The sequence below is a fragment of the Balaenoptera borealis genome, assembly GCF_965194805.1.
Source record: "Balaenoptera borealis genome assembly, chromosome: 12".
NCBI lineage: Eukaryota > Metazoa > Chordata > Mammalia > Artiodactyla > Balaenopteridae > Balaenoptera > Balaenoptera borealis.
This window is the reverse complement of record NC_138869.1, coordinates 35,970,202-35,994,729: the sequence shown is the minus strand read 5'-3', so window position 1 is coordinate 35,994,729 and position 24,528 is coordinate 35,970,202. Positions and strand designations below refer to the sequence as shown.

The 24,528-nt window shown below is 35.5% G+C and overlaps 1 protein-coding gene across 1 annotated transcript in view; it reads right to left on the bottom strand.

Moving 5' to 3' along the window:
- Positions 1-24,528, bottom strand: part of DNAH12 (dynein axonemal heavy chain 12) — a 238,068-nt gene that overhangs the window by 37,008 nt on the left and 176,532 nt on the right. The window contains exons 52-59 of the mRNA XM_082344611.1: positions 23,541-23,681; positions 20,363-20,604; positions 19,206-19,353; positions 18,754-18,899; positions 10,571-10,785; positions 9,677-9,869; positions 8,177-8,369; positions 3,784-3,956 (exon numbers count right to left, since the gene is read on the bottom strand). Coding sequence (XP_082200737.1) covers positions 3,784-3,956; positions 8,177-8,369; positions 9,677-9,869; positions 10,571-10,785; positions 18,754-18,899; positions 19,206-19,353; positions 20,363-20,604; positions 23,541-23,681 — 1,451 coding nt within the window. The remainder of the gene's footprint in view (positions 1-3,783; positions 3,957-8,176; positions 8,370-9,676; positions 9,870-10,570; positions 10,786-18,753; positions 18,900-19,205; positions 19,354-20,362; positions 20,605-23,540; positions 23,682-24,528) is intronic.

The following is a 24,528-nucleotide window of genomic DNA, read 5'->3' as shown; positions in this document are numbered from 1 at the left end:
ACAAGCGATGTCATATTTGTCTTTCTCAGTCTGGAATACTTCACTTAGTATGAGAATCTCTAGGTCCATCCATGTTGCTGCAAATGGCATTACTTCATTCTTTTTTATGGCTGAGTAATATTCCACTGTACATATATACCACAACTTTTTTTTTCCTCTCTTTTTATTAATGTATATCATATTGATTGATTTTTTTAACATCTTTATTGGAGTATAATTGCTTTACAATGGTGTGTTAGTTTCTGCTTTATAACAAAGTGAATCAGCTACACATATACATATATCCCCATATCTCCTCCCTCTTGTGTCTCCCTCCCACCCTCCCTATCCCACCTCTCTAGGTGGTCACAAAGCACTGAGCTGATTATCTTTTCAAATTATGGTTTTCTCTGGATATATGCCCAGGAGTGGGATTGCAGGATCATACGGTAGTTCTATTTTAAGTTTTTTAAGGAACCTCCATACTGTTCTCCATAGTGGCTGTACCAGTTTACATTCCCACCAACAGTGTAAGAGGGTTCCTTTTTCTCCACACCCTCTCTAGCATTTATTATTTGTAGACTTTTTGATGATGGCCATTCTAACTGGTGTGAGATGATACCTCATTGTAGTTTCGATCTGCATTTCTCTAATAATTAGCGATGCTGAGCATCTTTTCATGTGCCTTTTGGCCATCTGTGTGTCTTCTTTGGAGAAATGTCTATTTAGGTCTTCTGCCCATTTTTTGATTGGAATTTAAGTGTCCATCAATAGATGACTGAATAAAGAAGATGTGGTATATATACACAATATATACTTAGCCATTAAAAAAGAAAATTTGCCATTTGCAACAACATGGAAGGAACTAGAGTGTATATGCTAAGTGAAATAAGTCAGAGAAAAATATCGTATGATCTCACTTATATGTAGAATCTAAAAAACAAAACAAATGAACAAACAAAACAACACAGAAACAGATTTATAGATACAGAGAGCAAACTGGTGGTTGCCAGAGGGGACGGGGTGGGGGCCATATAGGTGAAGGGGATTAAGAGGTACAAATTTCCAGTCAGAAAATAAATCAGACATGGGATGCAACATAGCATAAGGAATATAGTCAATAATATTGTAATACTTTTGTATGGTGACAGATGGTTACTAGACTTATTGTCGTGATCATTTCTTAATGTATTTAAATGTTGACTCACTATGTTGTACACCTGAGACTAACATAATATTGTATATCAACTACACTTCAATTGAAATAAAAAAGATGTAAGAACTGGAGAAACTGGGTAAAGGGTACATGGGACCTCCCTGTGCAGTTTTTTGCATGTGCAACTTCGTATGAAGCTATATGTTAAAAATGGGGTATAATTCTATGAGAAAATGAAATATGGTTTACACCATCTCTTTATTTTCAAATTTCTTATTGTACTCGCAAATGACTGAAAACAATCAGTTAATTAAAAAGCACCTACTGAATATCTATTAGGGTGAGAATCTAAGCTGGGGAGGGAACTGTAAGAGATACAAAATTATGAAACATTTACCTGCCTCAAAGAAGCATAAAATCTAGATCAAGATCCATATGTTAAAAAAAAAATGAAAAGAAAACATATGGACAAAAGTGATTACTTCTGGATGGGTTATGACTAATATTTATTTTCTTCTTTATACTCTTACATGCTTAAAACTTTTGCAATAAGAATACGTTGCTTTCATTTTTTTAGTTCAATTTTTTCAGTAATACTTATGGGAATCTAAGATGATACACCCATTCTAGGAAAGTTTAGCAGTTACTTAAAAAAAAATAAACAAGCAACTACGACATGACCCAGCAACTGCACTCTTGGGCATTTATCTTGGAGAAATGAAAACTTATGTTCACACTAAAACCTGTCCATGCATTTTATAGCAATTTTATTTGTAAAAGCCAAAACCTGGAAATAACCCAGATGTCCTGTAACAAGTGAATGATCAAACAAACTGTAGTACATCAATATCATTAAATACCTCTCAGCAATAAAAAGGAGTAAACAACCTAAATGAATCCCCAGAGAATTATACTGGGTGAAAAAAAGCCAATTCCCAAAAGTTACATAGTGTATGATTCCATTTATATAACATTCTTGAAGTGACAAAAGTATAGAAATGGAGAACAGATTAGTGGTTGCCAAGGGTTAAGGTCAGGGTGAGAATGGGAGGAAGGTGAGTATGGCTATAAAAGGGCAACATGGGTATCCTTGTGGTGATGAAAGTACTCTGTATCTTGACTGTGTCAACATCAATATTCTGGTTGTGATATTGTACTACAGGTTCTCAAGATGTCACCATTGAGGAAACTGCATAAAGAGTACATGGGATCGCTGCATTTTTTCTTATAATTGCATGTGAATCTACAATTATCTCAAAATTAGAAGTTTAATTTTTAAAAAGTAATACTTGGATCCATGGGAATGGGATGGAAGGGGAGGGGGTAGTGACACTTCTCTGAGCAGACCTTCTGTATGGGATTTACTTTTGGAGTCATATTGATGGCTTACGTACTCAAAAATATAATATAATTAAAATCAACAAGGAAAAGGGGAAAACTCTAAAACGAAATATAAAAATAAACAAATTACCCTAACTGTATTTCACATGAATAACAAACATCACCATACTAAAGGAGGAAAAACTAACCCAAGTAACTTTTGAATATATAGTTTTTCGCGTATAAAAACGAAAAGACTGTAAGTTTCTGTGTGAATACATGCATCCAATTCTCTTTAGTATATACCCAAGAATTGCTAGATTTGCTGGAAATATTGGATCATATGGCAAATCTATGTTTAATATTTTGAGGAACTTCTAAAAATGTTTCCAAAGTGGATGCATTATTTTACAATCCCACCAGCAGTGTATGAGGGTTCTGATGACTTCACATCCTCGACACTTGTTATTGACATTTACGTCAATTCTTCGACTTGAACATCCTACATCATGTAGGGATGTTAATTCAAATTCCAAATCCCAACTGGGAAAGCTTAGGGATTTCAATCACTTAGGAAAGATTGTTCTACCAAGAGCCCATGTAGAACACATATGCTAGGCTCAAATCATATTTTTATTCTACTTAACAAGTTACTAAATACCAGATATTGTTAAAAAATACTCTATAAATATTATCTTTTTAATTCTCATAACAACTCTTAAAGGTAGGTATTATTATTACCCCTATTTTATAGATAGGAAAAATTGAGGCTATTACAGAAAAGTTAGCTGACTTGCCTGTATTCATGCAGCTATTATGTGGCAGAACTGAAATTTAATCCCTTACTCCAGTCTAACTCCAAAATCTGTGTACATTCAGCAATTGGTTAAAGTGAAAATATCTAGCAAATTATTAGAAATGTGGGGCTGAAATTTTTTAGAGACCTCAAGGAGAAAGATATATTGGAGCTGCTAGCAAAGATAGGTCGTGTGTTTTATCAAAATATTTAAAAGAGAGGGGCAAAAAGACCTAAAGCTAATCCCCCTATGCCTAAATCTTGAGTAGAACTGAAACAAAACTTAAAATAGAAATGAGGCCTGCTTGCTTGCTTTTTCCTTCCTTCCTCCCTTCCTCCCATCCTTCTTTCCTTCTCTCTTCCCCTTCCTTCCCTCCCTTCTTCCTTCCTTCCTTCACTTTTCCCATAATTTGTAATGTTCTATAGTGAATATGTAGTACATAAACAGTAAGAAAAATAATTATATATTTTAAATGGAAAGGATGGTGAAAATCCAACCTAGGGAGCATGAATGAAGCTAGAGAATGTTTACCTGTCATGAATAGAGTTGATATAAAGGTTCACAAACCAGACGAGAGAGTACTGGTACATGGGATCAATGTTAGCCAGGTCTGCAATGCTAAAGAATAATACTGATGAATGCTTAGCAATAGGTCTATAGCCTTCTCGAGACTCTGCTATTTTGAGTTCTGTTTTTTCTGCAATCTAGAAGAAGAGAAAAATCAAGATTAAGAAATAGGAGATGTTTTAATTATGTACTTTTCATATAATGAAATTTATATTAAAAATATCCCCTAACTTAATGACAAAATTATACAGGCATAGTTTACATCAAAGGGCTTTACTATGCTAAAATCTATAAAAAAAGAAAGAGAGGGACTACCCTGGTGGTCCAGTGGTAAAGAATCTGCCTTCCAATGCAGGGGACACTGGTTCGATCCCTGGTCTGGGAACTAAGGTCCCACATGCCGCAGGGCAACTAAGCCCGTGCACCACGACTACTGAGCCTGTGCACCTCAACTAGAGAGCCTGCATGCCGCAAACTACAGAGCCCACGTGCTCTGGAGCCCACGGGCCACAACTAGAGAAGAGAAAAAAAAACCCCGCACAACACAACTAGAGAGACGCCCATGCGCCGCAATGAAGAGCCCATGCATTGCAACTAAAGTTCCCACATGCCTCAGCGAAGCTCCTGCATGCTGCTACTAAGACCCGATGCAGCCAAAAAAAAAAAAAAAGTCTAAAAAAGAAAGAAAGGGAAAGGAAGGAAGGAAAGAACTAGGGAGAGAGGGAAAAGGATGAAGACAGGGTGGAAAGAAGGGAGGTAAAAGAAAGAAAAATATCTTTACAGATTGAAGGTGTAACTACCCACCAATCATCTCTTTCTTATTGGAGGAATACAAAACTGTCAATCTTTGCTAATTCTTTGCGTTCATCTGACATGTATCTATTATTGTCACTCACCCTCTTTTATTTTAATAGGTCAGAGATAGAGAGAGAGGGAGATGGAGAGAGAGACAGCAAGTGTGCATGTGTGTATGGTTTAAGGTGTCAACATGTGTACCAGAACCCAGCACAAAGTCTGGCAAAGTAGGAATTCAGAAATATTTGTTGGCTGATGGTTTGATACATTAAGAATACCTTTTTTCAGTGAAATTCTCAAATTTTTAACTTTTCTGGGCTTAATAGGGGTATAGATATTTAACCCCAAATGAAAAAATTTCTCCAAGATAACAGCCCTTCAAATGACAACTCAATCTGATAGGTTGATATTCTATAGGAAAAACATGTAGAGCATTTTTCCAACCCTCTCTCCCATCTTTGGAAATGCTATCCATAGACTCTGTTGAATAAATGTGCCTATATAGCCATGTTTATATTGAATGATCCTGTTTGTAGCTGATTCAATCAGGTGGGAGGGATAGAACCAGACCCAAAATAAGCTAATTAATTTTCCCTCCAGAGAATGAGAACTTTAGGAGCATCAAAAACCAAAACCAGATGGTACTTGGCCTTAGTGCTAAAAGGTAATGGTATCAGAGTTGGTTTCTATGTGCAAGATAAATGTACGAAGGAACAGTACAAAAGTTTTACAGAAAAAATTGGTCTCCGGATGGAGCAGAAAGAAGCACATATGAGGACGACACAACCTTAGAGAAAGGGAGAGACAAAGAGCATAGAAACTTAATGCTTTCCATTAATTCCTGAGGCCTGTATGTACTTCCTATAATTGGGAAAATAAAATATCCCCTTGTATATTTTTTATTTAAGCTAATTTGAGTAGGTTTCTGTTCCTTGCAAGCAAACTTTCCCCCAAATTACGGTGTAGCTACAATTAAAAGTAAGGTTTGAACCTCAATCTTGACTATAAGTAAAACAAAGTTATCAACAATGTAAATTAATGACATTTTTACAAAAGAAAGCATAATCTTGGTATTCTCATTTAAACCTCCTGTTATTTAACCCTTAATTTTTTCAGCTAAATGCCATTTACCATTAATGGCAACAGTAAGCAAAAATATTTAGCAAATATTGTTATTATTTTTAAAGAGTAAATAATAATTTAACTCAGGTTCCAAGGCTTAATCTGCAGTGTATTTATAAATATTGTTATATTTATATATACTTGACTACTTAGTATGAAACGCTAAACTCAAGACATACAGATTTTTGATTAATTACAATTAATGGCCTAAAATCAAAGGACAAGACATTTTCTAACAAATAAACATTGTGAGCATACGACGTTAAAAGAGGAGAATTTATTATTTGTAAAAATTTCCTGGGCTGTGCTATTTATATATATTATACTTTCCAAGAATCCACAAGACTAAACTTCAATCAAGACAACTTTTGCGGGGAGCGAAGGCTTTGAAACTTATAGAACAAATTCTTTTTTTAAAAAGTATTTATTTATTTAATTGCACAGGGTCTTAGTTGTGGCATGTGAACTCTTAGTTGCAGCATGCATGTGGGATCTAGTTCCCTGACCAGGGATCGAACCCGGGCCCCCTGCATTGGGAGTGTGGAGTCTTATCCACTGCGCCACCAGGGAAGTCCAGAACAAATTCTTAAAGTTTTGCTTGTGTTTGTTTAATCTTATGGGTTGGGATAAAAGGGAAAAGCAGGTTCTAGACTATGTGGGAACACTATGCTCTGAAGATGGTTTTTCTTATACCTGGGTGGGTGGGTGGATAGAAGTCAGGGCCAGATATAGAGCATGTTTTGAATCAAAATATATAGTGAATTCTATTTTTTTTTTCCTTAGATTCCATATATATGTGTTAGCATACTGTATTTGTTTTTCTCTTTCTGACTTACTTCACTTTGTATGACAGACTCTAACTCCATCCACCTCATTACAAATACCTCCATTTCATTTCTTTTTATGGCTGAGTAATATTCCATTGTATATATGTGCCACATCTTCTTTATCCATTCATCCGATGATGGAGGAGATATGGGAACGTGTGTATATGTGTAGCTGATTCACTTTGTTATAAAGCAGAAACTAACACACCATTGTGAAGCAATTATACTTCAATAAAGATGTTTAAAAAAATATATATATATATAGTGAATTCTAAATTATGGTTGTAATGATCAATGAGACCCAGTCAAAAAGACATTATGATTAAATTTCTCTCTTTTTGTAAGATGAAGTATTTGAACCAATAAATATTGATATCTACTTTCCTCTTTGAGTCTAATAGGAAATAAGCTGATAAATGCTTCCTGTCTTTTCTTCCCTTTGAAAAAACACTGTGGTGAGAGGAAAATGAGGAATGGGTTCTGCTCTGACGAACATTACTTGGTAAGGCAGACATTATAGAATATCTCAGCCATGGTCCCCAGATGGGAGGCTACCACAGCATATTACTCTAGGACACTACTCCTTTCGGCTCTCCTGAAATGAAAAACAAAAACACAAAACAAAACAGTACACCTGGCTAGAGAGAGTCATTACCATCACATTCACATAAAACTAAACCCATCCCAAGGGGAAAGGTGCCTAGACCTTTTGGAAATCCTCTACCCCAAAACTGGGGTGCATGAGGTAGGGTGCAAACAGAAGGATGCTGAGCAATTAGTGAAATGCCTATTTAGGTTTCTTTTTATTTTTTAATTACGCCAATATTAAGATGTGTTTAATTCATTGGGTGGGCCAAGGAGGATTGAAAGGTCTGAAAATCAGTAAAGGTAGCCTACTAAAGTCATTCTGTATTATCATTTCATTGTGTGAACTTGGGCCTTAACTACTTTTTCTGGGCCCTACTTTTCTCAACTATGAAATGCTAAAGATGACAAATAGCTAAGGCTTCTTCCACCCATAACACTGTAGGATTATATTTTTTAAAAGAGGCAATATAAAAATACCATTTAGCTGTGTTAGATGAATTTGCAATAAGTACACTATTGTATGTGTCTTCCTTCCTCTACCTGCCACTCCCAACTCTCATACCTCTCTCCCAGACAAAAGACAAGGCAATGTCAGAAGATCATCCTTATTAGTTCCTAGAACCACTTACTGTCCAATTAACCAGCAATTACCTTCACACATCTTAAGTTCCAACCAGGAACAGAGGCAAGCCATATTCTCAAACTTAAGTTTTAGGTGAAGAGTCAATTAAAATTTGAATGAACCTTACTAGCTTACCCTACCTACGCAATAATAAAAAGTATGTTTAAAATTTTTTTCATTCCAAATTTATTTCTTCTGTGTATAGGTGCCACATAGATGACGCCAGGTTTTGAATGATTCAACAGTATAAGATATTCTCTTATGAGTTTAAAATTAGTTTCTATCTTTTGGTATTTTATGAATTCTTTTCCTCTTCCCATAAGCCTAGTACAGCACTTTCCTTAGGGAGCGGGAGCGCACTGGACTCTTAAGAATCTAAAAATTTCTAGGATTCTTTTTTCACCTGTTGTTTCTTTGTTATCTCATTGGACATCAATTTAGCGGAGTCTAAGACTTTAATTGTACTTTCATCTTCTAAAATGTTCCCTTCTGAAGATGATAATGTTTCTAAAATTTTTTTCTCTATATCTTTTAGCTGTTTCTTATTAGCTGCAGACTGAAGAATAAGAGCATTTCGTTCCTCTTCTAATTCTGGTCTAAAAAGATAAAAACATTTAGTCTAAATTTGTAGTATTTTATCCAAATATTAGACATCACAATTTTGTAGACAGTTAAATAATTTTGTAGACATATAATACAAATTAAGATGATTAATCTCTTTATCCCAACCTAAGGAAAAAAATACTCCCATGAAAATAATAATTTGAGAAATTCAAGCAAAAAAAAGCATTAATTACATATATGTAAAATGTGGCAATAACATATACTACAGTAAGTCTAAGAATATGTTAACTTTATCCATATGGCTTAGCTCGTTGTGTGAGAATAAGAACTGGAAAAGAAACTCAGAATATGAGACTTCTTATCTATTCCTTGGCTTAATCACATTCAGTCCCATTTTCATCATCTCTTCTACAACAGGAGACAGAAAAGATGACTCATCCTACAACTGGCTCTTCAAGTAAAAGACAAAACTCGCACTTATATCTTAGCCATGAAGGTATGAAACTTCAAAATAACATAATTCACCATGTTATAGAATATGTTATGACATAGTTCTGTCTCGGATACTGCGCAAGTGGGATAAATATTGAAAATAACAAAAGTACTTCATGGTACATATTTTCACTTATAATTTGATTTCATGTAATAGACTACTAGATAGTGTTATATTAAGCTTCAAGTGGAATCAAAGATTTCCTTCAGGAAGCAATTCTTTACTAGTAGCCCTTCTAGGTATCATAATATTTTTTCTCATTTAAAAAATATTACATGCTGGTAATGGAAAAATACATAAAGTATGAAGAAAATAATAAGAATTATCCATAATCTTACCACTCCTAAGGATTATCACTGTCAGTATTCTGGTGTATTCTTTCTCAATGTTTTTTTGGTGTATATGGATATCCATTCATGCATTAACTTTTTAAAAACAAATATTACCCCTACCATATATAGGTTTGTATCCTGATTTTTCATTCTTGTCCTAAGTATTTTCTTATTTCATTAATATCCTGTATGTGTCTTTGAACACATTTCTGATTTTGTCTGTAGCATACATTCTTAGGGATGAAATTTTTTGGCTCAAACAGTCAGATACAAGTCAGAAGTCATGGCATATCACCTGAATCCTGCTACCCATACTAAAAGCCCAATATAACATGGTTGGTTTTCAACTTACTTGTTATAGAATGGCTATTTTAAAGAATTAAATACTTATTTAATTTATAATGACAAAATATAAAATTTTGACAAGGTTTCAAAATAATCACATAACAAAAGTATTAATGGCCTACAAATATTCCTCTCTAGACCCCCTGGAAGTATCTAAAAAAACACATACCTCTCCTTTGCAACAACAATACCTAGTAATTGATCTTCAAGTCCTTCTGGAGTTATCATGAAATTGAGCAAAGATAGCTTTGTAGCCAGCTCTGGCATATAGTGTGGATTCCTCAGCTTTGTGGTGATATAAAACTTGAAATCAAAGGAATACTCAATAATGACCTCACCAAGTCTGATGCAATCAATGCCACCTGTATTTCAGAAAAAAAATGCAGAATAAATAAGCCAAAGTTACATAGCCCATCCCCCCTATGTTAAAGCCCTTCCTAGGTTACAAGTAAAAAGTCATAAAGTAATTTCAAATAGAATACAGGTGTTGTAAAAGTCACATATAACACTGAGGCAAGTAAGCAATTATACAGCAGGACTCATTAATTCTGGGGTACTATGAGACATTTTCCCTGGTTGTCATGGAGCCTTCTAAATCAAGATTCCTTTTGATCTTACTTCTCCATTACTTTTCAATAATGATTCCAAAATTATTTATATATCACTAAAGCTCTTAAAAGTACTAGAGTTTGACAGAGATAAAATTTTTATAAGCAGAAAGATATAAGGTGGGCAACGTTTACCTAAAGTCAACTCTGGTCCACATTAACCACTACTATTCATAGTAATGGACTTTGTGTGGTCCTTGGTCACAAGATAAAGGAATTTCAGGCTGGCTTCAACTTCATGTTCTCTACTGAACAACAGTCTAGGTAACAGTGATTAAGGCAATGAAGGTATTTACTTTAGAATATCTGATACTTGTTCCAAATTTCCTTTCATGCATAACAATGACACAGAAGTTCTGCGTTAACATTATTATTAAGATATGTAGTGGTTTTCTTGCCTCAGAGATAATCCAATCACCTTTCAGTTCTACCAACTAATATCAATTGATTTCTACCTTGTTTAAAAGTTTGTCTAAGTAGTAAAGGCTCCAAAGATGGATCCAGTTCTTCACCAACATTTTCTAATAGAAGTGGAGTTCCAAACTGAATACAGTTTTCCAGTGTTCTCATATAGTCTGAATCTGATAGCTTAATAACACTAAGCTGATTTTCTTTCTCAGAGTTTTTGATCCATTTATTGGCTTGACCCTGGGGGTCAATCATTAAAGGCCTAGAATATAATAAGAAATATTCTGAGGGGAATAAATAGATGTTGAGATTTCTTTAAAATTATATAATTTACATAATAAATATCACCATCAATCTGTACAAATACAAAGTGTTTCATGTACATTATCAGGATTAATCTTCACAAAAGTCCTGTGAGAAAAAAGTGAAAAGGAGTTTTATTCTCATTTATTTTTGAAGTGAAGAAATTCAGTCTCAGGGAGTACTTTGCCCAAAGATCTAAGGTTAAAAAACTAGTTCAATGTCAGAAGTAGGACAAAGAGCTGTGCTTTTTCCAACATAACATACTGTTTTCACAGTAATTTTAATACATGTCATCTGTTAACATAATATAAAAAATAATCCTACGTATTTGATAAAAATTTAAAATAAGAGATCCACTAGCCTATAACGGATTTCCTTAGGTTATGAGTAGAACCATAAACTAAGTTTCCAAGTTTAGTTTAGTATATATTTGAGATCTATTTAGCAATTTTCTCTATGTAACTATGGTAAAGACTTTGTGTTTAAGAACATATGATTCATGGTTTCAGAGAATCAAAATATGATGTGCTTTCCTCTTCTTCAGTGATGATGCTGACTGTCTTAGGTTCCTTTTATATTCAGTACAGTGCATTAAATTATCTTTAAAAAATATTAGCACAGAAAGGGGAGTTTTCATTCCATGTCACTTTGGCTTTCCCATTCTCCTTCTGTTTCAACAGCTTCTAGGGATTAAAAATCCCCTTTCCCTTTGCCTAAAAATAAGCTCTTTAATCAACTACTCCCAGATAACTTTGTTCTTTTATTTTCTTTCCTTTCCAAAAAACAAAACAATCCAATGCTAGCTGACTGGTTGTTTTCTTTCTCTGCTCAAACTGTGCTGAAATCCTATTGAAAGTGCAAAAAGTCCAGACACTAGTTAAAATTTACTTTTGCTATCACAGCAAACAGAGGAAAAGTGTTCTGGAAATGAGAAAGTTATTTTGCACACAATTGCTTAAAAGTTGTCTAGTAATTATACTAGATGCTTGTAGTACCTTTCAAGGCCCTGTTTAAAAGGACATTTTTTCTTCCTTATATATCCTTACTATTGGAAAAATATGGTATTTGTTCATTCCCCTGCAAAAAGTAACTATTTCTGTCAATTAAGATTTTTAATGCCTATTAATATTCTTGGTAAAACCTAAATCAATCAATGTTCTCAGTAATGCAATAATTAGAGATCCTGTTTATTCTAAAAGAAATCCAACTTCTACTTAATACAACTTTCTGTGAGTATTACAAATACAATTGGAAAATTGAGTTGTGTCCATCAGAGAAATAACGCCATGCCAAATTATTTGTATTCCATGTGTACCTGACTGTAGGTATGAAAGTAATGCTCATCTACATTTGAGATCCTTGGGCAGTCTGAAGGAAAAAGCATTATCAATCTACACTTCTGACAGAGGTAGTAATTTTGGGGAAAACAAAGCTTTGCTGTTAAGTAGCCAGTAGCCAGTGTTGTATCAGTAAACGATAATAAAGCAGAAGAGTAAGTATTTTCATTGTGGTTAAAAAGTAAGCAAGGGGCTTCCCTGGTGGCACAGTGGTTAAGAATACTCCTGCCAATGCAGGGGACACAGGTTCGAACCCTGGTCTGGGAAGATCCCAAATGCCGCAGAGCAACTAAGCCCGTGTGCCACAACTGCTAAGCCTGTGCTCTGGAGCTCGCGAGTCACAACTATTGAGTCTGTGTGCCACAATTACTGAAGCCTGCGTGCCTAGAGCCCATGCTCTGCAACGGGAAGGCCACCACAATGAGAAGCCCGCGCACCGCGAAGAGTGGCCCCCACTCAACGCAACTAGAGAGGGCCCGCACGCAGCAACGAAGACCCAAAGCAAAAAAAAAAGAGTAAGCAAAGTCAGAATTTGAGATATAGACACTAAAATGAGGTATTTGAAGATGATAATTATTTTTAAAAACTAACATTTACTGAGCATGTATCATGTGCTAAGCACTTTTTCACAATGTTCCTATGAGGTAGGAGTTACTATTATTCCCATTTACAGATGGGGGACCTGAGGCAGTGAGAGGTGAAGAGGGTTACCAACATCTCAAGATAGAAGGTGACAGAGGAAAATCTGACTCCAAATATCCTGATACCAGAGTCTGCACTACTCTCAACCACTGTACAATATTAAAACAGACCAACCTTTAGAAATTATAAGCAAGCACAAAAAGCACTGATTAATAATCAACTATGGTTCCAGCAGCATAACTGTTAAATAACCTAGAAATCCTTCTGCTACCTAGTACTGGTGGATAAAATACGACATTTTAAAAATACACAGGTGACTTACATTTTAAATATACATACATACATACAGAAAAACACAGGTGCCAGAAACACAGACAAAGCTGAATTCCAGAACACTAGGTATGTGAGCTGAAATTAAAGCTAGCCTTGGGGAGAGTGTCAGTACTAATAACCTAAGGGCTCCTTGAGCCCATATGTGGCAGGAAGCTGAAACTGAGACCCTTGGATTAAGCTTAAACCCACAAAAGGCTTAGTGAAATAATAGGAAAAAATCCAACTCTATTCTTAAGGGGACAAGAAGGAAGTGTTCTGATTCCCGTCTCACCTCCAGCTTGGAAAAAGTCCCCTGAGAATCTGTAATCATGGGTTTATAGTTCATGCAGGTTCAAGGTGCAAGTTTATACTATGTACATGATACAGGAAACTCCAGCTGGGAAATTGACATATATCGAGCCAATAACACTCATGGGAATCCTAGAAGAAGTAAGGACAAAATACAAATTGCAGCTGGGGCAAGAGCAAAAGAAAAACTCAACCCCTGGAGGGGAGGTAGAAAAATGTCTTGGGCTAAAAACATTATACCTTTACCAACCTTTACTAAGTAGAAATCTCTTACTCTAGGAGAGGGGTGTGAAACTCCTGTTCAAGACCAACCAAGGTAGAATGCAGAACTTAGCTGTCATAGGAAAGAGGGGCAGAAAGGCTGAAAATGTCCTACTCCTAGGCCCCAGATGCACAGGACCTTCCTAAGACTAAGAATCTGAATAACAGAGAACTCACACTCTGCCCCCAAAACAACCTAACATGGAGTACCAAACAATAGCTACCTCTAGGGGAACAGCAAAAATAGAGAGAGACCCCCTCTGTGTCATGGGCATTCAGGAACAGTTGAAAGCTGAAGGTAAAACTCTGACACTGAGAAGAACACTCCAGAAAGCTACCCCTCATTCTCAGCATAGACCCATAGCTAGATTAAGTTGAAGCCTCTGGTCCCCTGAACTTTACCATAGTAACAACAAAACCCAAACGTAGTTCAATTGATGATAAGACTTACTCAAACCTCTGCACTAATGGTGAGGTACAAGAAGAGGCATGACTATATCCAGGAATTAATACCATTTACCTCAATCCCTACTGTTAGACCAATAATATCTGGCATTCAATCAAATATTATGAGATACTTAATTAAACAAGCAAGGAAAAAAACTTAAAACATTCTCAAAAGACAAAGAAACTAACAGAAACAGGCTCAAAGATGACACAAATGTTGGAAATATTAGATATGTATTTTTAAAATAACTGTGATTAAAATGTAAAAGAGCTAGTGAAAAAGGTGGACAACATGCCTCAAGAGGCGATCTTCAGCAGAGAGATGAACTATAAGAAAGAGTTAAATGGAAATAAAAACGATGTTAAATCTAAAGAATTTCTTTCATGGGTTGTGTAGACTCAACACAACTAAGGAGAGAGTCAGTTAATATAGTTATTAACTTGAAGATAGTTTTATAGAATTATCTAACGTGAAACTCAAAAAGAAAAAAGAGTGGTTAAAAGCAGAACAGGGCATTCAGTAGCTTTGGGACAATATCAAAAAGACTCACAAATGTAAGTTTTCTTACCAGAAAGAGAAGAGGGATAAAATGAAGTAGATCTGAGAAGCTCAGAAAACGTCAATCAGGAGAACTACTGAGATGAAAAGAGAAAGACAGACAGACAGACACACACACACACACACACACACACACACGCAACTAGATACATCACAATCAAACTGCTGGAAGCTAAAAATAGAAAAAAATTTGAAGGTTGTCAGAGGAAAAAAAAGACATTACAGAAAAAGGAATTAAAATTAGAGCAGACTTCTTATCAGAAACTATGCAGTCCAGGAACAATGGAGTGACATCTTTAAAGGAAAAAAGGAAAACCAAAAGAATCCAAAAAACTGTCAACTCAGAATTCTAAATCCAGCAAACAATATCTTTCAAAATGAAGATGAAATAAAGAAAAAAAGCTAAATGAATTAATTGTCAATAGACCTGTACTCAGGAAGTGCTGAAAAATATTTGTCAGGCAGAAGAAATATGAAAATAGATAGAAACATAAAGAAATGAAGAAGTCTAAGGGAATTCCCTGGCAGCCCAGTGGTTAGGACTTGGTTCATTCACTGCTGTGACCCAGGTTCAATCTCTAGTTGGGGAACTAAGATCTTGTAAGCCGTGCTACCACAAGGCCAAAAAAAAAACAATCAAAAAGTCCAAAAATGGGGAAAAAATGAACATAAACATAAAAGACATTTTTCTTATATTTAATCACCCTAACATAACTACTGTCTAAAGCAAAAATAGTAACAATGTATTGTGGGATTTATGACATATGAAAAATAAAATATACAATAACAGCACAATAAATAGGAGAGACATTGGAACTATACTGTTGAAAGATTCTTATACTATATGTGTAGCAGTATATTGCTATCTGAAAGTATTCAGAAACTAAAGATGTATATTGTAAACTCTAGAGCAAACACTAAAAATAGGGAATATATAACCAACAAGCAAATAGTGGAGATAAAATGGAATCATAAAAAAATTCAATTAATCCAAAGCCAGGTGGAAAAAGAAGATAAAAGGAACAAAGAACAGATGAGACAAACAGAAAAGAACTTGTAAGACAGTAGATTTAAATCTAAATGTATCAATAATTCCATTAAGTATAAATGATCTAAATACTCTGATTACAAGTGAGAACTATATCAATTATATCTCTATTTTAAAAAATAGAAAAAAAGTCATGTAATCCCTCCCATGTAAAAGCTTCAAATGGTTGGTAATGTTCTGCATCTTGATTGTGGCAGGGATCATATGACCATAGGCCTTAATCAAAATTCATAAAACACTGCACCTAAAAAGGGTGAATTTTATTGTATATTTCATATCTCAATAAACCTGACATAAAATTAAAGAAAAAATAAAGTGAGGAGAAAAACAAAGACATTTTCAGACCAATTCACAAGTCCTTACTAAACGAAAGACTGAAGGGACAAAGATAGCATTACAAATCAGTGAGGAAAGGAAGAATAACTCAATAAATGCTGCTGGGGTAAATGGTTATCATTATAAAATAAATAAAATTAGATCCTTACCTTTCATCACATCCAAAGATGCAAAAAGAAGCAAGCAACAGGGTCCTAATTGTAAACTGCTTTCCCAGTTCACGACTCTTTTTCTGAGAACTATATTCTTGACCTACTCATATGTGTTACTACAATGGCTTGGCCCCCAGCCATAGGTGACAAGACCTAGTATGGGTATTTGTCCCACACTAAACTAATCAGATTCTTCTCTCATGGGAATTTGAACTTGTACTTAATGGTTCTGGTTAATGTATATTATTCAGCTGATGTGTTTTGTGAACTTAGGAACTAAGTCTTCATTAGGGAATGGCCATGTGTACAGAAGAACAGAATCAGCATATAATCAGAGATAGACTAATGAAGCAGCTGCACAGAGAAAAACACAGAAGATAGGTCCTACAGTGAGGGAGAGAAAGAGAGACAGAGGGAGAAACTGAGACTGATTGGGAGAGATACCAATTTTCACATTACAAAAGCCTGCTGGCCCAACTTTTCTCTGCGGTACACTTAAGATACTCTAAAGTGAGTAGCCAAAAGAGTGAACGTTAGTTACATTACTGGGTTCTGCTGTTAGGAGGCAGAGAGAAGAGATTAAGCCTCTGTGGTCACTTATAATGTCCAGAAGGATGATAGCCATAGATGAACACATTGGTCCCAACTGGCAAGAAGTGAAGTCTGGTCTATAAGGATGGAGACTCTTCCCTCAGAACTGACCCAGTCCATGACTTATTGACCAGCCAGTCCAAAAATAACAGGTAGAATGGAGTAACACCATTGAAATATTACTGTATTACAAGAGTCATCTTTCTGCCAGAAAATGACAGATTGTTTTCTTCAATTTACATACAATCCTGAAACCTCTGGTTTCCCTGGATTTCAGTTAAGCCTTATAGATATCCTAATAGCATTTTTGAACTGCAATTTAAAAAATCTGAATGGCCACCAAATGCATAGAAAAGAGTTCTAAAACAGAATACTCAGGGTCAAATACTCTGTTAAATAGAAATTTCCCTGCTTTACAAGAGAACACATTTTCTGGAATAGTTAATTAAACTTCCTCCGATTGTAATAAATTTTACTAATTGCCTAGAAGTTTCAACCTAAGGATGTTCACTCTCAAGTAAAATTTTGAGTGGATAAGCGCTCAAAACACATACATCAATATTTCAGTAAAACGATACTATCAATATAAAGGAGACTTAGACGTCTTGAAGTATCTAGTAAGGTTTCCAAAGAATATAACAAACAATACCTCGAACTTTTAGAATGTAAGATTTCCTTGTATCTTTAATGTATCTTATATCCCAAAAGAAGACTGAAATTTCCATTACAGTTATAAAGGTAGCAAATGTGATACCCTATTCCACATTTCACTTAACATAAGAAATAAGAACAAGGATTTGGAAGTTAAATTGCCTGGGTTCAAATTCATACTCCACCATTTATTAGCTCAGTTATCTCACTAAATTTCAAATTACTAAATCACTCTGGGCCTCAGTCGTCTCATCTGTAAAATGGAATAATAAGAACTAACTCATAGGAATTTGTGAGGATATAAGGCACTTACAAAGTACCTCATGAATATAAGAACTCAATAGTATCTATCATAGTATATTTGACATAAGATCCCAAGAAAAGACTTAAATTAGATGACAACATGACTAAATAACCATTTATAAGAAACTATTTCTCAGATGAGAGTAATTTCCCAAGTTTTTGAAAGTGATATAAATAAAAGGATAACAATAAAAACCATTTGGAAAACTCATATAGTTATCACACTATCAATGATAGTGTTGAAAAAGATATACATGAAATTGCATAAATTATTGTTATAGTATCATGAAAATGGGTAGAAATACCTAGTTAAAATAAATACATTGAATAGCCAAAACCTGCAAATGGCCCAAGTGTCCATCAACAGGAAAATGCATAGTTATATAGTCATGTAATGGAATACTACTCAGCACAAAAATTAGTAAGATTATGCTGTGTGGAAAAAGCCTTATACAAAAGACTACATACAGTATGATTCCATTTATATGAAGTTCTAGAATAGGCAAAACTAACCTGTGATGGAAAATAATCAGAATAATAATCTCCTATGGGATGAGGGTGGGGATTTACTGGGAAGGGACAAAAGAGAATGTTTTATACCTTGACAGAGGTTTGGGTTGCACAAGTGCATACTTTTGTTAGAACTCACTGAATGGTATAGTTTTAAGTTTTGTGTATTTCATTGTATGTAAATTTTACCTCAAAAGAAAAAAAAACAAATATTGAACTTTAGTTAATGATATGCGTGCTGAAGTATTTGGAAGGAAGTAGATCCATGTCTGCAACATATGTTGAAATACATAAAAAAGGATGAATTGATGGATGGATAGAGGGATAGATAAAAATAATAAAATGTTAATTGCAGGATCTAGGAGGTAGTAGCTATACAGGCACTTACTCTAAAATCCTTTCAACTTTTCTCTCTGTTTGAAAACCTTAAAATAAAATAATTGAAAAATAAATACTTTATGTTCCTTACCAACGCCTGGAGTTATTAACAATCACTCCATTGTCTATGGAGAAAGTATCTGTAGGCAATCCAGCAATATTCCAAGCTCTAATTTTTACTGGATCACCCAGGGTCTTACTCAATGAGAACTCCTCTGAACATGGGATTTTTTTCTGCTGTAAGAAATAAACAAATTTTTTTGATGTTTTCTTTTGTCTTGTTGATTGAAATATTGTTAACATTAAAATACTGATTTGTTATTAGATATTGTTTAATAATTCTAAAGAACAAAAAGAAAACTGAAAGTAAAGTTGGACTATGGAAGTATTTTACTGATCAAACAAGAAGAAAAAAAGAAAAACCCCATATTTTCAGTCATTTCTCCCTTTCTCTGTTTTTATTATCATCTTTTCCCCCCAAATACCCCAACACATACTTTAAGTGTTCTATATAAAGAAACTTATGAAATATAAAACCATTACCTTGCACAACATGCTCCAATCTTCTGTACATGTTTGTCGAAAGCCAGCAGTGAAAGCACCAAGGTAGGCTATTACTCCTGCTGATACTAAGACATCACCAGTCAAATTTTCATATACTATCTGAAGGTTATCTGCAGCTTGAGACCATCTGGGAGATTAATCAAAGGCAAAATAGCCTCACCATAGAGAATGATCTAAGATAGTAATTGAAAGGGCTAGGGGCTTCTAGTCCAAACGCTATAACAAAATGCCATGAAATGTTGGGCACTTGCTTATCTATAAGCAAGGAGGTTGGGTCCCTTCTAGCTCTAACATGCTATAATATATATCTATGTTATACAAATGATAATCTACCTTTGATTATTAGAATATTAGGCATTTCTTACAGGACTTGTTCTTTCAGAATAAGCAAAACAAAAACAAAAAAAAACACCAGCATTTTGTCTAATAATTTTAATCAGGATGACTTGGTCTAGTGGCCCTGCTATTTGTTCCTGAAAAACATAGGAACATTTGCAATTCATTACCAAAAATTACATTTAAGTTGTATAGCAGCTGACATACTAATGCTAAGGTTGATATTTTTTTGCATTTAATGAAACCTTTACAATAAAAAGTGCATGCCAAAACCATCTAATCTACACTACAAAGTATTGTCAAAAGTATGTAACTTTATCATGCTATTCATTCAACAAATATAGTTAATAACTATGATAGTTGGCTGGCCAGTACAAATAAATAGATTAAAATAAAGCTAACTGGCTTTGTTATATCAAGTCAGTTATCCGAAATAAATTTAACAAAATGAACCATATATCCACTACTCCCTCCCAAACATTTTATTATGAAAAATTTTAACATACATAAAATTGGAAAGAATTGCACAATGATCACCCACACACTCACCACTTAAAAATTATCATTTGCTTTATTTGTTTCTTTCTCTCTCTCTCTCTTTTTTAACATTTGAAAGCAAGTTGCAAACACCATCCTTGACATTGATATTCTGTTAGGAGAAGCTTAGCCAGGTGCTTTATAGAAAGTCCCACAATCTCAACCAGCCATTTAAAAATCAATAATCATAATAAATACCCAAAGAAAGTCACATATTCAAGCCCAACATTTTAAAATATTGTTAAAAGGAGTAGAAATCTGACCTTGATTTTTCTCCACCTAGTCCTCCAATTAGTTTTGAGGCTCTTTCAAGTTTCTTAGCACAGAGTTCCACCTGGTCTTCTAAACGAGCCTTTTCTTCAGTTTTCTCAAGAAATGTTGCTTGTAAATTTTCCAGATGATGTTCTACTTCTGCTAGTTCTGCTCTCTTCTGATTCAAAAGCTCCATTGTCTCAGCTAAGGACTTCTGAGCTTCTGTTAAGCGGGCTTTCTTAGGAGCCACTACCTGTTTGGGAACAATATATGCAGCTATAATGTGTACTATATAAAACTGACAATCAACATAATCCTTTATAGATATTACGAATTTTAAATGTTTATTTATGATTATAAATACATTTATCACTTATAACAATAAATTATATAAATTTTAAATGCCTTAAATCTTACATCATATTTTTATATGCAGATAAAGTAAAATATATTTCTATGTCTTATAAAATATATAAAATCATTCTGGACTAGCAAACTGTTACCTATAAAATAGGCAAGTTACGGGCTTCCCTGGTGGCGCAGTGGTTGGGAATCCGCCTGCCAGTGCAGGGGACACGGGTTCGAGCCCTGCTCTGGGAAGATCCCACATGCCGCGGAGCAACTAGGCCCGTGAGCCACAACTACTGAGCCTGCGCGTCTGGAGCCTGTGCTCCGCAACAAGAGAGGCCGCGACAGTGAAAGGCCTGCGCACCGCGATGAAGAGTGGCCCCCGCTTGCCGCAACTAGAGAAAGCCCTCGCACAGAAACGAAGACCCAATACAGCAAAAATAAACAAATAAACTTGAAAAAAGGCCACAAGCAAAATTAAAAAAAAAAAAAAAAAAAAAAAAAAAAAAAAATAGGCAAGTTATTCTGGACTAATAAAATGTCATAATATGTAGCAAGAATAGCATAATATATAGCAAAATATCTCAAAATAATGAGGAGTTGCCATTCAACTGCTGCAAAAGAAATAGAAAAACATGTAACAGGAATTACAAATGCTTAAAAATACATGAAAGTGCTTTTTTTTTTTTTTGGCATTTCCAAGTCAGCTTGGAAATTCTCAATGTCTTCCCAGTCAGCTGAGGCTTACATTTGCCTTGAGGGGATTAAGACAGTAGCAGTAATACAAAGAGAAATAAAGTCTCGGTGTTCAGCTTCACTACCAAAACTGAATTTTCCTCAACAAATCTTGAACAGTGACACTTTGTTGAGAGAAAAAGAATTTTCTAAATTTCTTATTTTATTATGCTCATTAGTATCAATATATCAAGAATGGGGTTTGGCCAACTTGATCAGAGTGTACTATAAGCCACCAGTAGAAGGAATTTACAAGATGACCAAAGAGAGTATATGTCCATTTGAAAGAAGGGAGACCTAAGTCTTCTGGTACATTGCCGTGAATGAGCTGAAGGGTAAGAGGAAGAGTGAGGCAAAGAATCAGATATTGGGGCTTCCCTGGTGGCGCAGTGGTTAAGAATCCTCCTGCCAATGCAGGGGACACAGGTTCGAGCCCTGGTCTGGGAAGATCCCAAATGCCACAGAGCAACTAAGCCCGTGCGCCACAACTACTGAGTCTGCTCTCTAGAGCTCAGGAGCCACAACTACCGAGCCTGCGTGCCACAACTACTGAAGCCTGTGTGCCTAGAGCCCCTGCCCCGCAACAAGAGAAGCCACTGCAATGAGAAGCCTGTGCACTGCAACGAATAGTAGCCCCCGCTCACTACAATTAGAGAAAGCCTGCACACAGCAACCAAGACCCAACGCAGACAAAAAAAAAAGGATCAGATATTGAATTAGGAAGCTCCATTTTCTACTTTGGACTTTGGAGACGACCTTGCTGGATATCTCCCTTCAACCCCTCCATAACAACATGAGACAGGTGCATCAGAATTAAAATAGCAGTGTGGAGGTGTAGAGTGGAAAGTCAGAAAAGAACCTGAATACCTTAGATTCTCAGCTTTATAGAAAGGATCCAGAAGATTCCACATGTGTAAATTAGCTGAGTTGAGAGCTTGCCGACCTGCTGAGATTACTATGGGGAGGGACAAGATGTTCAAATGGAAGAACATCCATTAAAATTAATTTTAGGGCTTCCCTGGTGGCGCTGTGGTTAAGAATCCTCTTGCCAATGCAGGGGACACAGGTTCGAGCCCTGGTCTGGGAAGATCCCACATGCCGCGGAGCAACTAAGCCTGTGCGCCACAACTGCTGAGTCTGCACTCTAGAGCCCATGAGCCACAACTACTGAGGCTGCGTGCCACAACAAGAGAAGCCACCACAGTGAGAAGCCTGCGCACCGCAACGAAGAGTAGCCCCCACTCGCCGCAACTACAGAGAGCCTGTGCGCAGCAATGAAGACCCAACACAGCCAAAAATAAATAAAAATAAAGTAAATGTATTTAAAAAAATTAATTTTATTTCTTTAACAGGTGTATAAAGGTCTATTCCCCTGAAATTTACGGTCACAGTCTGTACCTCTCTACAGGCACATACACCTTATTAAGAATATCTTCTCAATCATTACAGTCTGATCACTCATCCTATACTCTGAGGTTGTTCTAAACACATGCTATCATGTATTTCCATGGGTATTTTTATTTATATTTCCTGCTCCCCTTGGTTGAATTCTGCAAGCTCCTGAGGGCAAGGCCAGTGTTTCCTTGGTCCTTTGCTAGTCAAATTTACAAAATGCTCTTAACCATTCTCTGCTCTCCCAGGAATTTGGCCTCAGTGGGTACTCCAAAAAAGACTCCCTATCACTGCATGCCATGGCTTGATTCCACGCTCCGCCTCTTAACCCTACTGGAATTTCTTACTTCTGACCTTTGCATCAAGATTTTAATCTGCCACTTTGTTCTTGGTGTTCTGGATTTTTCTTTGCTTCTGCTGTCCCCTCATAAAACTTAATTCTCTTTTGCCCCAGGTCCCTGTAGCTATAGGTCAGTCTGGCCAATTCCAATGATCATCCCTGCTCTCACTTACACTAGTCCCAAACAGGTTATGTCACACATAAGTATTCTCTTCATCTACTAGATACTCAGTTAATGTCTGATGATTATGCTGCAGCAGGACAAATTCTTTGTGGTATCACTTTTAGAAACTTCTTAACTAGTAAATATCGGCATAGATTTTAATTTATGGGAATATTTCAACACAAAATGGATGCGCTGATCCTCAAAATACCTTTGCAACTCTGTCATACACTTCCATAGCCATGATCCATTTACACAGACCCTCAGCTGCAGAGGAAGCTTTAGCAACCTTAGGGGGATCAAATTCAGGGTTCGTTAAGTATTCACCACGAATCTTCTGCATAACAGTCACCTATAAAACAAAGATTTAGCTCTTAAAATTTCAACATATATCATGCAACCATAGATGAAAAATTAATCATACACAGTAAAAAAAAGTATATAAAAAAGTTACGTTGCCTTTAAAAACCAAAGTGAGTACTTTGAGATATTTTTAAAATAAGCATAATTGTAGCAGTCATATTTGTGAGCAAAATATGCAAACTTATTACAGATAGTGAAACAAGATATTTCTTCCAAAAAAATTAAAAGACTTTTGTAGTTTGGGAAAACATATGGAAACAAGGAAAAAGAACAATTAAACATAAATAAATAGAAGTTTGGATGAAAAACAACTATACTTTTTTACCTCACAAATTTGTATATCCAATTTATTAAGAAATAAGCTATATAAGACACTTGGAGAACTCTTTCATATCAATAATACACTAAAACAGTAATTTATTCAATGACTTTTAATGGTCTGAAAGAGGAGAGGTTTTATGTATTATGAGAATTCATAATATAGTCATTAATAAATATAATATTCATTTATTTATTATCTTAATTCTAAAGACAGACTATCTTCTTACATTTTATATAATATTGCAAAATGTTAAAGATTTTTTTTTTAATTATTAATTAATTAATTATTTATTTATTTTTGGCTGTGTTGGGTCTTCGTTTCTGTGCGTGGGCTTTCTCAAGTTGTGGCAAGTGGGGGCCACTCTTCATCGTGGTGCGCGGGCCTCTCACTGTCGTGGCCTCTCTTGTTGAGGAGCACAAGCTCCAGACGCGCGGGCTCAGTAGTTGTGGCTCACGGGCCTAGTTGCTCCGTGGCATGTGGGATCTTCCCAGACCAGGGCTCGAACCCGTGTCCC